The sequence below is a fragment of the Rhamphochromis longiceps genome, linkage group LG19, assembly GCF_057381845.1.
Source record: "Rhamphochromis longiceps isolate RC_006_pf linkage group LG19, R_longiceps_female_GT1.1, whole genome shotgun sequence".
NCBI classification, from domain to species: Eukaryota; Metazoa; Chordata; class Actinopteri; order Cichliformes; family Cichlidae; genus Rhamphochromis; species Rhamphochromis longiceps.
The window spans coordinates 23,433,263-23,447,999 of NC_140575.1; the positions used below are offsets into that span (position 1 = coordinate 23,433,263).

Genomic DNA, 14,737 nt, shown 5'->3' on the forward strand with positions numbered 1-14,737 from the left:
GCTCAATTCCTGTGGCTGTAATCGTGTGTGTGTGTGTGTGTGTGTGTGTGTGTGTGTGTGTGTGTGTGTGTGTGTGTGTGTGTGTGTGTGTGTGTGTGTGTGTGGTTTTCTACTAAAGAAGTACATAATACAAATAAGTGATAAATAAGGTGAAGAGATAAGTGACATATCCAGATATATGCATAATACAATATAGTTAACATAACCATACATAAAGAAAAGAGCACAGTAGTGTAAGGCAGTAATGCTAAACACAAAAAGATGTATCTCTACATAAATCTATCCTTTAAATGAGCAGAGCAATGTAGTACACTTCTACTGCTTACACTATGCCAGCTAAATAGCATTACTGCGAGGTTAAGTTAACGTCAGTACAGAGGAACTACTTCCGGTAACTGTAGAAAATAAAGGCTTCTCCGTTATAATCCGCCGTAATGCTTTTATTGCGAAGGGGAAGTAGGAACATGGTACTTCCGGTCGAACTACGCTCGGCATTTAAGCGGTACTCTGAACAAATTATCCGCTATAAACTCCGTATTCTAAATTAAAGAATCACGAGCACCACATATACCATACAGGGAAGCTCTGATAACACAGGAATTACGTTAGAAACATATTGAGGATCGTACATGTGGCAAACTAAAGCCAAACCAGGATGAAGTAACTGACATCAATTAGCATGTGAAATGAGGGTGAACTCACGCATTGCGTGCGTGGCCTATACCGCTCCAACTATGAACTACATTAGCTCCTAAATGGTAAATATATCACAGTATCAACACAAATAAAGCAAAATGCAACACAGGTTAATAATCACTTACCATTCACGCACACATCATATCCCACAGGAATCAGTGCACCCCCACCTGACCAACACTGCTCATCCGACACTAAAACTGCCCACCTTACTAACTATATGACATCACCAGACGGTGGGCTGGCTCAAACTAACAGAAGGTTAAATGCTAAATGAACAGCATATAAACTTGTATATAAACTTACAAACACCTGTATAAGAATTCAAATATAGTTATCCTATGAACTTTGGGGCCTTTTAGACAACCTTGGTAAACCCCATCAAAGATGCAGAAGTTTTTTCACTTGCACGTAGGGTTGCCAACTCCCTGAAAAATAAATAAGGGACACCTCGTGGCCAGGGCCGGGCAACCCAGTTGTCTTCACCCTTCCCAGTGTGGTAGCTCTTTTTTTTGTGTGTGAAATTATTTTTTAACCATTTGACTTGAATTTGATTTAAGCAGATGCATATTCTTTGTGATATGACCATATGGGAAACAAATGATCATTTAGCCATTTATTTTTAGCTCAAAATGACAACATTAACACAATAAAACAGGTCTCTTTCTTAAACAGAAGCCTGTCATGCTTAACTTTTGAGAATATAAGTAAATCTTTCTTTAAAAGAACTCTGTCCTGCTTAACTTAAAATTATATAAATTAATAGAAAGCAATAGAATGAAAAATATTCTTGTAACTGTGCACATATAGTGCATTTAGTACAATTGGCTTCAGTTGAGGTATTATTTCAGCTTTTCTAATGCTAATCAGCTGCTTCTGTTTGTAAACCTGCTTGTTCCCATGATTACGCATCTTAACTCATCATCATTATTAATCTATGTATTACTTTTATGTATTAGTCATCTATTTGTTGTAATCATCTATCCTTGCAGTTTATTACACAAAATAAATTATATTATCACACTTCTGGCCACATAGCGCTGATATTCACTGCACATGCCCATATTAACCTTAACCAGAGGGTTTAAAAAAAACAAACCAGTGTTTGCATACCATATCTGCTTCTGCCGTGGCCTGGTGGACAAGAAATTGGTTAAGGGTTCCCCGAGCTTTCACGCCCCTCTTGTTCTTCATGTGCCCACCACTAGAAGCATGCCTATGGAAAAAGTGCGCCGGCACACAGTGCAGTGCGCTTTAAAGGTGTTATCGTGCACTTTTCCAGCCAGGTGTTTTCCTTTTCCCATTCCTCCCTGTACTTTTGCAGCCTTTTTTTTTCTTTCTCTGAGCGAACAAACATTGCTGCTCTAATGCTGGGCTCACACTGTGCGATTTTTGGCCCATTTTGAGCCGATTTTTGAGTCGTGCGACCGTTTTGGCGATCGGCCCGATTTTGGCCTTCATCGTGCATCGTGTAGTATACGTGGGGTAACGAGACACGATTAACACCTCACGACCACTGCTCACGCGCAAACACGTAAACGTCGGTGAAAAAGGTGGAGCAGCACAGCTGTGCAGCGTGTGATCTGGACACAAGCGATGGAGGCACAACTTGTAGAACTTTGGAAAGCTCATCCGAGCCTTTTCGATGTGGCCTCACAAAATTATCATGACCACAACAACTGTGAAAATAGTTGGATTTACATTGCTGCTCAATCACAGCTGCCTGATCAATGTTTTTCATTAGCAATTTAGCAAAGTTGATGGTGGTGGTGTGTCTGTGTGAGTGAAAGACAGAGAGAGGGAGAGCGAGCGACAGATTTTCTGTTATAACCTTCATTTTATGGAGGCACAGTGTGAGCACTCAGGTCGCATCAGAGTATCGGGTCGTATAGTGTGAGACCCTGCATCGTGACCTATGAACTTCTAACCCCTGCGAGTCAATCGTGCAGTTTGAGCAGGAGCTGAATAACGTGACTGAAAAAATCGCACAGTGTTTGCCCAGCTTTAGGTGTACTGTCGTCCGAGACTTGCACTGCAGTGTTGGCATTTGTTTCCCTGTTGGCCATGCTTCTTGTTGTGGTCATCTGTTGTCTTCCGGTATTTTCTCCGCAAGCGACCTTTCCTCGACCAATGAGATGAGCAGTAATCTGAATTGTCATACTCGAATTGTCATAAGTGTGCTGTCAGCTCATTGGTCACAAAGCAGGAGAGGGGCTGGGAATTATGTTTTCCAACAAAGCGTTAATTCCATTAACATTTATAGACTACTTTTGATTCTCACTGTATTACGGGACAAAGTGCGTCCCTTATTAGCTCAATACGGGACGTGTACTTTTGTTTCTAAATACGGGACGATTCCGTTTTTTAAGGGACGGTTGGCAACCCTACTTGCACGTTACATTTCCTGCATTTTCATTCTCAGATCAAGACCATTTTAAACAGTTAATAGTTTATTTTGGTCTTCTAATGGAAAACATGCAGTCTACCACATTTAGTCACTTAGTCGCTTACTGTACTTAACACTGTGACTGCTTTTAATAGGTAGGGTTAGTTATCATTTTAGAAGTAAATGTCCTTGTCCTTGGCGCAGGTGCTTCTGTGTGGAGTGCGTGGACCTTCTTGTTGGTCAAGGAGCCGCTCACGCTGCCATCAAAGAAGACCCATGGAACTGCTACATGTGCGGTCAGAAGGGTGTGTTTGGTCTGCTGGAGCGTCGTAGCGATTGGCCCAGCCGTCTCCAGCACTTCTTTGCAAATAATCACGATCAAGATTTTGTAAGTAATTGACCTCTAGGCCATAAATCTCAATCACCATGTGACTGAGGAGTCTGTCTCCTTTGTGTCTCACTGTTGCCCCCTCTGCCAATAATTTCAGGATCCACCAAAGCTTTACGCCCCAGTCATGGCGGAGAAGAGGAAGCCCATTCGTGTCCTTTCACTATTTGATGGCATAGCCACAGGTTAGAAAATTTTCCCCAGTTTGTGTTATAAAAAATTAGATGGATTTACTTTCTTCCTTTATTAGTCAGAACATTGCCATGTCTCAGTCACTACACATGCCATATATAACTAGCTATACTAGCTATATAGCTATTAGCTATATTTGTGTTAGTCATCATAGGATTTATTTATTAGGGATAGCTCCAGTTCTTCAGATCAGATCATTTAAGTGGACAGATTTTTTTAGACTGTCTCCTTCTTTTCTTTTTAAAAAAAAAATCTTTAACTACACCCTGCACAGGACTGCTGGTGCTCAAAGAACTTGGCATCCAAGTGGGTCGCTACATAGCTTCTGAAGTGTGTGAAGACTCCATCACTGTGGGTATCGTCCGGCATGAGGGTCGCATCATGTACGTTGGAGACGTGCGGAACATCACGCGCAAACATGTGAGTGAGAATAAGTTACTAAAAAGAGACACCAAACTTGCAAATGGCTACAAACTTACAAATATATCATTACTCGCTTGTACTAAGTAGCATTGGATATCATTTTCTATTGTGGAAAACCAGAAATTAAATGCAGACTCTTCTAAACAGAAAATGTGGATATTTTTAAGGCTTAACAGTATGGTTGTTTACCAGATGTACAAATGACCGACAGTGAGACCATGCTTTTCTTTGACACTTTACCTTGTCATATTAAAAGCCAAGAGTGGAGAGTAAAAGACAATAAAGACATTATAAAACATTCAAACTCTAGCATCTGTATAGCTAGTTTTATTAGTATTTACTACTCACTAGGAGTACATTGCTGGTTCAGTTCATAACCCTAATCCTGACTCTGATTCTTTTCTCTATACAGATAAACGAGTGGGGTCCTTTTGATCTAGTTATAGGTGGAAGCCCATGCAATGACCTCTCAATAGTCAATCCTGCAAGGAAGGGTCTGTATGGTAAGTTTAAATGAGTCCACTGCTTTTTTGCTTTGCTAATGTATTAGTTGGGAAATTCATTCATATATAAAGTCACTGGCCTAAATAAATCACTAGAATATAAGGAGTTTATGTCTTTTGCTTTGCTTCAGCACCTGGTTTAATACCTCTTTCTGTCTCACAGAGGGCACCGGACGCCTGTTCTTTGAGTTTTACCGACTGCTCCATGAGGCTCGGCCGAAGCAGGGGGAAGACAGGCCTTTCTTCTGGCTCTTTGAAAATGTGGTTGCTATGGGCGTCAGTGACAAGAGGGACATATCTCGCTTTTTAGAGGTTAATTTCTTTACTGATACTTATAATCTCTACCTGCTGTAGGCGGTAGATGTATGATGTGCCGTTGGTGAAGTGGGTATTGTTGGGCTTTGAATGCCCCCTTGTGGCAATAATTCATTATCTTTAGGCAAAAATTATGAGAACGGAGCTCTGACGTCTTGATCTTCATTCAACAGTTTAATATGCCATCTTTAATGCGCTGCAATCTACTCCTAGATGGTGTTTCTGGTTATCTGTTAGGTGAAGCCCTCATTAGCTGTTAGAATACTCTCTTTTTTTTAAATGACTGTCCACTGAGGAAACTGACAATTTTGAAGTTTAATTTTGACTCTTTTCTGTTATATTAACATTGTGCTATATAATAAAATTGTTGTTGTTGTGTGATTACACTTGTATTATTCTGTATGCAATCACAAGCTTTTTACCTTTGTTGCTTCCTGATTGGTGCTTGTTCTTCCTCGTCTCTGTTTTCAGTGTAACCCAGTGATGATCGATGCCAAGGAAGTGTCAGCTGCCCACCGTGCCCGTTACTTCTGGGGTAACCTTCCTGGCATGAACAGGTTGGTGTATGAATGGTGAGAAAAGAAGTAGTATTTAACAAAAAAGTAACACTATAAAGGGACTGCTTATGTCAAATTATATGGTCATGTTACAACAAAGTACAACCTAAATTCTTTAGTCCGTATCAAGTCTTAAAATAATGCAAAAACAAACTAAAAATGAACAACAACACAGAACATGTTACACTATGTTATTACTTGTTTTTAGAAAAGTAAGCCCAAAAGAAAAAGTGGTGTGTGAAAAACTAATCACACCCTGTGTTTCATTATAACTTTTAGGTGCCATAATTTAAAGTGTTTTGTTTTCTGCATGACTTTATTCGTCTCTCATGTTGCTGTGGAGGAACTTCCTCCAGTTCATTGAGATTTGCAGGCATTTATATGGTAAATTTATGTGGTATAGCATTTCCGCTATTTCCTTTTTTAGTTATTCTGTTTTAGATTTGCTGCTGTACTTGGGATTATTATCGTGTTGCATGACATCATTTTGGCAAGTTTCAGTTGTCAAACAGATGGCCTCACATTTTGCTTTAGAAATCTTTGGTATACAAAGACTCAATGACTTCAACATGCCAAGATCCTGTGGCTGCAAAACAAACCCAAACCATCACCCCTCCACCACCATGCTGACAGTTAGTATGAGGTGTTTGTGCTGATGTGCTGTATTTGGTTTTGTGCATTATAGCCACACATGTCTACTTTGGTCTCATCTGTCCAAAGGACATTGTTCCAGAAGTCTTGTGGTTTGCTCAGATGCATCTTTGCAAATCTAAGTATGCTGCCATATTATTTTTAGAGAGAAGAGGATGTCTCCTGACAACCCTTCCAAGTATGCCACATTTGTTCAGTGTGTCTTGAACTGTAGAATTTAACTATCTAATTAAGGCCTGTTGAGGCTGAGACGTAGCTCTTGTTTTTTTGTCATTTCTCTGAGCATTGCATGGCCCGCCACTGCTGAGATTGGCAGCTGTCGTGAATGTTTTCTGATCGTGAATAATATTTCTCACTGCAGAATGAGAGACCTCAGACTATTTGGAAACAGCTTCTCTGCTGAAAATAATTGCTGATGTTTTTCCTCTTTGGCATTGTGTTAACACACATGTGAATGTTCCTGATGAACAAACTGCCTAAACCTTTTGTTTTTTAGAGGCGCGTGCTTGCTGATGATCAATGAATCGAGTGAACTTGATTAGCAGCACCTGGCTGCTACTTATTCTCTTAATTCCTGTTGAAGCAGTGTGGAAGAAGAAGTGTGGCTTTAGTTTCTCACGCACTGCTTCTGATTTTTGATTGTTAAATAGATAGTCACACAGTGTGGTACGTCGTGTTTTGTAGGCCCTTTGAGGTTTTATGTATCATATTTTAAGACCTGCTAAAGACCAGATTATTTTTATTTTTAGTTTATTTATGGGAAAACAGAATTTTAAGGATCATACTGTCTTTTTTACTATGACTATAGATAAGGTAGTGATAGTGAGTCATACATACCCAATTGATTTGGCTTCTTTTTTTTTTTTTCTTTTTTTTTAACTATTCTTGTCCTGGCAGATTATCTTCTGTTTTCTTAATACTGCATTCAAAGCATGGAACAGCAAATTAGATTAGATTATCTCCAAAATCATTGAATCAAAATGAAGTGCCATTATGGCATGGACTGAAACTGATTTCAGTGGCTAGATTAGAAGTAATTTCATACTTCCGGCAGAGATTTTTTTTCTTGTTTAAAATTGCAGATAAAGGCCGATGAAGTAGAGACTTGTAGTATAGCAGATCCAATTCAGTCTATTATGCCCTACTTTCACATTTGTAAATGGGACCTTTTACTACCTCCAGCTCCATATTTTTATTCTTGGACTCTATTAGTGTAGCTTTGCATGATTCACAGTTCAAATAATAATTTGTTATCTTTTTCTGGGCCCCGTTCCTCCCTTGGCTCAATCCCAATGTCTACATTTACAGACTCAGAGACTTAGGCTATCCCACTGTGACATTATGAAATGCATGAAGAGCTCTCTGCTAGACATTATCCATAGTTTCACAAGTCTGCATTTCTGTAGACTTTGCTCAAGACAGTTACTCAGAGTTCGTAGCAATGTGGCATTAAATGCAAGGTTGTAGGGGAGGGCTTAGAAAAAGGTAGAGTAATCAGAGGAATGTAGCATGAGCTTTATTGCACACCTAGTAATGAGAAAATTGACTGTTTTTGACTGTTACGTTTTGTCCACAAAGATTTGAACTCACCAGGGTTATTTGTACCTGCACTCATTCCATCCATCCTAACACGGAGACACGGACAACCATTCACACCTATTAACAATTTAGAATCACCAGTTCCTCCCACAGCCCGTGTCCATCTAGAAAGGTCCGTGGCGCCCAGCTGGTGAACTCAAACCCACATCCTTCTTGCTTTGAGGTGACGGTGCTGACAACTGTGTCACCATACCCTGACCTGTTATGTAATTGTTTGAAACTTAGTCCAAGTTTAATGTGAGCATCCACTATTGTAAGTGTATATAGGGACCAGGAAAAAAATGAAATGCATGTTAGATTTAAATAACGTGTTAAAGTGTAAATTGTTCATTCTCTCTTTCAGGCCTTTGACTGCCATGTGCACTGATAGGCTGGAACTCCAGGACTGTTTAGAACATGGCAGGACAGCCAAGGTACTTGCAGCTTGTCTTTCAATACACATCATGTTCGCTCACCGGTGCACACAAAAACTCAGTCTGGCAGCTGTAATCTCTCTGGTTAATCTGATTCATTCAATTTAAATACAGTAGAATATCAGAGACACTAAAGCTGGTGTGGCAGAATGTCATACTAGAGGATGGTTCTTTACATACAAGGGGGGAGCAAGCGAGTCAGAAACCCAGGGCACAAAGATGAAGCAGGTCTGATCAGAAAGGGTTTATTCCAGGCCAGGGAGCAAGAATGACAAACAATTCTAAAAGCCATAAGCAATAAAATGTTGTAGAGGTACTAAAATTCCCAGGAATAAACAAACCCAATATCAAAAAAACCTTATAAAACGCAATGTTCTATGCGCTCTAAAATCCCACCCCGTCACACAATGTAACTGTCCCACAGCCAAGGACGAATGTTTGTTAGGTGTTCACAATCAGGGCAGAAATCGCTCTTCCAGAGCGGGGTCCATACCAGCCTCGTCCCAGGAAGACGAGGAGAAGCCTTCTATCCCCCTCTCGTCCCATCACATCCCTGCCCAGCTCGAATTCTGCACTGGAGTCCGTTGCTCGATGCCACCACGGCTCCCCTTGCATCATTGCCCTGTAAGTAAACAAACAGGGGCCAGAACCATCGTCCCGGAAGTTGGCCTGGCTTATAGCCATGGCGACCGTCTCCCAACACGGCTGCACAACGGTGGAGACACTACTCACAAATGCAGCCAGAGGTATACCTCTGCCCTGCTGTCAATCCCACATGTTGTCTCCCACTGTCGCCATTCCTGCTGTTGGGACTGGGTCGCCACGTCACGCTGACCAGACTGTCTCCAGATGAGGTGTCGCACCCCCATGATCAGGCAGCGGGTCCCTCTTTATCAGCTGGCCTCCATGCATTCCTCTCCATATCTGGGGCCTCTCTCCTTCCAGTGCTCAGCTAGCTTCCTTTTAATAGGTCCTTTAAACAGCTGATAGGCCGCCTTTGGACACACCCATGCCTCAGGAGGTGACCGCTATCAGCTAATTTGTCCCATGCCCAGCCAGTCCACAGTGGATTAAAACATGATCGGAAGGTCGGGGGTTCAAATCCACCGAACGGCTACCCCGAGTTACCCCTGAGCAAGGTACCGTCCCTACACACTGCTCCCCGGGCGCTGGATTGGCTGCCCACTGCTTCACTGAGTGAATGGGTTAAATGCAGAGAGTAATTTTCTTACAGAGGATTAATAAAGTATACAGAAGAAACATGCAATACAACCAGAATAAAATCATGCAAATAAAAACTACACTCACAAATAAACACTAGAATCAGAATAAGACCAATATAAAAGATAAATGCAAATTTCCACTGTGTGACATGTTCGGATTTCGTAATACAGTTCATTTGATTCAGGAGTGTAAAACTCTGCACACTGGTGGCTCCATGTGGCAGCTAGATGTAATAGTTTCAAATTGAATTTATCTAACAAAAAAAATCAGCTTTGACATGACTCAGAAACTAAGTTTAAACTAAAAGACAACTTTATTGCAGAGCTTAAACTTCAACAAAGAACAAAGTACTCCATGTCCAAAAAACTAGGAAACAAAACTTTAACGAAAGAAGACACAACCATGAGGGCGGTAAACAAACATGGAAACAATACTGGGCCAGAAAAGGAAACGAGAGGCGGGAATAACCAGGGATTCTTAAACCAGCCTAAAACCAAGAAACCAGAACACGAAAAACTCACAACAGAGGACTAAAACCAATACAGAATCATGAAATAAAGATCAAAAATACAAAGCTGAAGACTCAAAACTCTGGGACCAAGATCCAGGGACAGGTCTTCACATGGAACCTCATGTTTACCAAATTATCTGATCACGATAACCTCAACATTTTAGAAAAGGTATCTCAGGTTTTGTAAGTTTGTTACGCAGCAAGGACATAAAAATGGCATAAACAAATTTTTTTTTTATTGTCCTCCAGTTTGGCAAGGTGAGGACTATCACTACCAGGTCTAATTCCATCAAGCAGGGCAAGGACCAGCACTTCCCAGTCTACATGAATGAGAAGGAAGACATACTGTGGTGCACTGAGATGGAGAGGTATGTAAACATAATGATTTCAACTACTGTGTAGGCTTTTTTCAGAGGTCAGAATTTCAAGGTTTTCTTCCTTTGTCTTCCCCTGTCTGCTCGCTGGTTGCACGTGTGGTGTGGATGGTTGCTCACATCAGGGTCTTTGGTTTTCCAGTCCACTATACAGACGTATCCAACATGAGCCGACTGGCGAGGCAGAGGCTGCTGGGCAGATCATGGAGCGTCCCAGTTATCCGCCACCTGTTTGCACCACTCAAAGAGTACTTTGCCTGTGACTGAGCAGTCAAAAAATTAGCTCAGAACCATTTAGTATGAAGTGCCGTAAGGGGCATTATTACTGAAACGCTCTCAGACACACTACTGAACACCAAGGCATTTCAGCTGAACAGGAAGGTGTTTTAGTGTTGCCAACTTAGCAACTTTGTCGCTATATTTAGCGAGTTTTCAGACCCCCTTAGCGACTTTTTTTCTCTAAAAAACGACTAGCGACAAATCTGGCGACTTTTGCTTTTGTTATTAGGAAGACCTATGACCACTTTTTGACGTGAAAGCACATATCTGTCTTACTCCCAACAAGCAGCGGGTGCTGCCGTGGGCACTTCGCCCATGCCAAAGTGCTCACAGGCAGCAGTCGCCCCCAGCTGCTGTCAGAGCAGGAGATGCTGATCCCTACCCATCCAAACTGCAAATGAATCACGCATGAGCAAAGCCGCTGCTCCCACCCTGACTTTAACGCAGTCAGTTCTTCTTTTACTTTTTGTAAATCACAAGGTTTAAAACTACTTAAACACACACAGTGTGTGTGTGTGTGTAACTCCGCCAGAGTGCCTTTTTTGGGTCACTTTTGCCGGTACCAAGCCCGGATAAAGGAGGAGGGTTAGAATTGTGACATTAAAAAAAACAATAATTACTCAAAGAATTTAATTTGTAGTTCTAAATATATTCCTAATCCATTTAGGGTGGTTTTTTACCCACTTTATGTCTCTTCCACGATGTTATTTCTCTCTCCTACAACATAGGTTACAATTACATAAGCATGACCAATTATGCAAATTAGGCAATGACCATATTTAGCAACTTCTAGCGACTTTTAGGACAACAACGCTAATAGCGACTTTCCTTACTAAGGATTTGGCAACACTGCCCTATCCAGCTGAAACGCCTTGGTTTTAAGTAGTGTGTGTGACTGCATTTCAGTAGCGTGTGCGAGTACATTTCAGTAGCGTTTGTTAGAGCGTTTCAGTAGTGTGTGTGAGAGATAAAATTTTAGTCGTGTGTGTGAGAGCATTTCAGTAATAATGTCCCTTACGGTACCTCATAATTTAGGAACCACAACTGTATGTTGTGACTAGAAACAAGAGCCTTGATCCTCAAATTATACTCTGGTATAATTTGTAAGCGAAACATAGATTTCACATTATTTCTTGTATTTGAATTGCAATTCTTATTCTATTTAATTTTATATATCATTTTACAGTAGGGCCGCTGCAGTGTTATCAAGTATTGTTTATTTGTTTGTGCAAGCTATACTTGAGACTATGCTTTCTTCTCAAGACACGAAGACAGAAGAGTGCTAAATACGTCTTGTAAGAGAGAGGGATAGGAATACATTGGGAAACATCAGAAAGACAGGAAGTAGGATATTTTTTTTCAAGATATGTGAAATGCTTCTGCTGTGTGAGCGTACTGCGAGACTCCCACCTGCAGTGCAGCCATGCTTCCAGCTACTGAGCCTCACAGGGATGTTTCCTTCAGTGTCAAGAGAGCTGTGTCTCTGAGAATCCAAAACACCAGATCACATATACCTCTTTGTTTACAGTTTCTATACACAACTGAAGGTAATAAAGGTACTACTGTAATATGGTTACAATACCATGGTGCTCCAAGATGATATGAAACATCATAGCCCATGTGGCAATGCATTTTTAGACAATACGGAGCGTTTTAACCTGTTGCTGGATGAACTTTTGTTTGACGTTTTTACATTTAACGAAAAAAAAATAAAATAATGTTGTATGCCGTTCGGTTGACCGACGTTTGACTGCAAAATAGAGCTTATACTCTTTTCTGCGTTTTTACAGCTATTACACAAGTTTGTACTGGTGCTCTTCTAATCTCAGCCTTGCTACACTCAGGCTCACTGTCTGAATCTGCACAAACAGAAAGTGAAGCTAGCCACATGGGAGATGATGTTTTCTGTCATTCAAAAGAAAAAACTTAAGATCAAAGTCTGTGATGAGCTACTTTTTTCTAGTTTCATCATGAACAATGACGTTACTGTACAACTGTTAGTAAGCGTGGTCGCTGTAAAGGAGGGAGAGCGACCAGGCCGGGTAACTCTCCTCCTTGGCTTCCACCTCTCTAAACTGAATAACTGTCAGGTGCAAATACTCAACAATATGGTGCCGCTTCACAGAGTTCTTCTACCTTTTTATAGCAATTTTGTGCTGTTTTATCAACATTATCAAGCACTTTTATACGTACACTTTCTTTTTCTTTTAAAAACTTTTTTTTTTCTTGTGAATTGGTTTATTTTTCGTTTAGTTTAATGATGTGAACTGATCAATCCTCGTGTAATATTTTTTGTATACAGTAGGGCTGTGCCAATAGAAGTGAAAGAATGGATTTTTTTTATATGTGAAACCATGTTATTTGACTCGGTGTACAGTAGATGGATTGTCATTTGTAACCTCCAACTCCTTTTCTCACCTTCCATCATCCATATTGTTCTCTGTTTCGAAGCAGCGATACAGTATGTTGCCACGTAAATTCAAGGAATGTCTGTTGCTATTAAGATTGTAAAAATGTAAGGCAGCGTCAAAAAGCTGTGTTTCCTGCTTTGTAAAAATATTTTGTCCCCTGTGAAGGACAGTAGGGCCGCTGCCATTTGCTCGATAAATTGTAGTCGTCACGTTGGCAAATTGTAAGCGCCGATCCAAATTATGGATTACACGCGCAAACTAAATTCTCTTGATTGTAATCCTTAAACTAAACACAGAGGATTTAGGCTGCAGTTTGTCAAAACAAAAGCCTGACACAGTGTTTGACACGGATGTCAGCACTCAAAGAGTAAAGAGTAAGAGCAGATGCTATCGCTTCTCTAAATCATATTTAAGATTTGAAATTTAATTTCTTAATGTAATTAATTTCTTAAGTGACCTTATTGCCATCCTTTTTGTCCATGCATGGTGGCTCAATATGAGCTCTCGTGCTTTGTATTTTATCAGATGTTATCCCCCTCTCCACCTTTAATACCTAACGTCATATTCATGGTTGTACATTCTGTACATAGAGTTTTCTGGTTGCTGTTTTCAATTTTTTTTTCTTTTCTTTTTTTAATTACAAATGAGATGTACAAATAGAATTCTTTGCTAATATATATCATCAAATAGAAAGAAAATCTTAGGTCGAAAATAAAAATCATTGACAAATTTCATTCAAAGCTTCAAGCATTAGATGTAGAGAGATTCCAACTCTGCTTTTTTTGTTTTTTTGTTTTTTTATTTGTTTGTTTCAAGTGAATCCAGATTGGATGTTTTGTGATCTTAACATTGGCCTAAAGACAGCTTTAAGATTGACGGTCTAAACTTCACTGCACAGCCCTACACGGTGGTGTTTTTTTTTTAAACTTCTGTTTCTTTTTGTAAGACTTTAAAAAGAGGGATTGTAGGCGTTTCCGATGGTGCTAAACATTTTACCTAATCAAGAAAAATGTGTTTGATTGGAAGACAAATAAACATGTCTTGACAATGACTGTTTTAAGTTCCTTGTAGTAATGAAAAATAACTATTATTTCACTCATATAAATATATTAACAAAGGCATTTTAACTTTGTACTTGAAAAAATAAGGATAACAAATAATGAAAGGTTTGCTATATTGTTTTAGACTAGAGATTGCTGTAGTCGGTGCTTATCTGTGGGAAAATTGTGTGAGAAAAAAAATGGTAATAACTTTTACTGTAGCATAATGTATGCTTAATGCGCATTGCTTCTTAATCCTACATTCCATGCCACAATATTCTCCATGTCTGTTTTCCGAATGTTGTTTTGAACTGACGCTTACTTGTTTCTTTGTTTTTAAAAAAAAGAAGAAAAAAAAATCTGAAACAGCATTTCATTTTACTGGTCAAAGCAGGTCAATACTTCAGTGATACTGTTAACGCTCTTTGTGACTTTCTTTCTGTCATAACTGTTTTATGGCCTGTATGGTTTTCCTCAAGACCAGTTCATACAGCAGATGTAGCAGTCATTCTCTGCCCCATACCTTTGTTTAGTGTTCAAAGAGAAGATAAAGGCTTCGTATGTACTTGTGCTGGAGAACACTTGAATAAATGTATTGTTTTTGTGCAAAAAAAAATTCACCATGGGTCTTTCTTCTTTTTTTAAATGTATTGATATCTTGTAAAATGTATCTTTTGACGTTACACTAAGAAAATATATTTCAGATGTTCAGCATCAGAATTACGCCAGAACCAAATTAAGTGTTAGAGAAATATGTACCATCACCTTTTTTTTA

At 39.8% G+C, this 14,737-nt stretch overlaps 1 protein-coding gene across 8 annotated transcripts in view; it reads left to right on the plus strand.

The window, feature by feature from the left end:
- The window catches only part of LOC146646754 (DNA (cytosine-5)-methyltransferase 3A-like), a 52,454-nt gene extending 37,888 nt beyond the window's left edge, over nucleotides 1–14,566 (plus strand). For 5 of the 8 annotated variants that reach the window (XM_085390767.1, XM_085390772.1, XM_085390769.1 and 2 more), the window contains 9 exons: nucleotides 3,287–3,470; nucleotides 3,571–3,655; nucleotides 3,937–4,082; nucleotides 4,498–4,588; nucleotides 4,752–4,900; nucleotides 5,375–5,475; nucleotides 8,054–8,123; nucleotides 10,108–10,226; nucleotides 10,358–14,566. In XM_085390767.1, the coding sequence (XP_085246893.1) occupies nucleotides 3,287–3,470; nucleotides 3,571–3,655; nucleotides 3,937–4,082; nucleotides 4,498–4,588; nucleotides 4,752–4,900; nucleotides 5,375–5,475; nucleotides 8,054–8,123; nucleotides 10,108–10,226; nucleotides 10,358–10,499 (1,087 nt within the window). In that variant the 3' untranslated portion in view covers nucleotides 10,500–14,566. The remainder of the gene's footprint in view (nucleotides 1–3,286; nucleotides 3,471–3,570; nucleotides 3,656–3,936; nucleotides 4,083–4,497; nucleotides 4,589–4,751; nucleotides 4,901–5,374; nucleotides 5,476–8,053; nucleotides 8,124–10,107; nucleotides 10,227–10,357) is intronic. The other 3 variants (XM_085390770.1, XM_085390771.1, XM_085390774.1) reach the window with 1 other exon arrangement.
- Nucleotides 14,567–14,737: the final 171 nt, after the last annotated feature.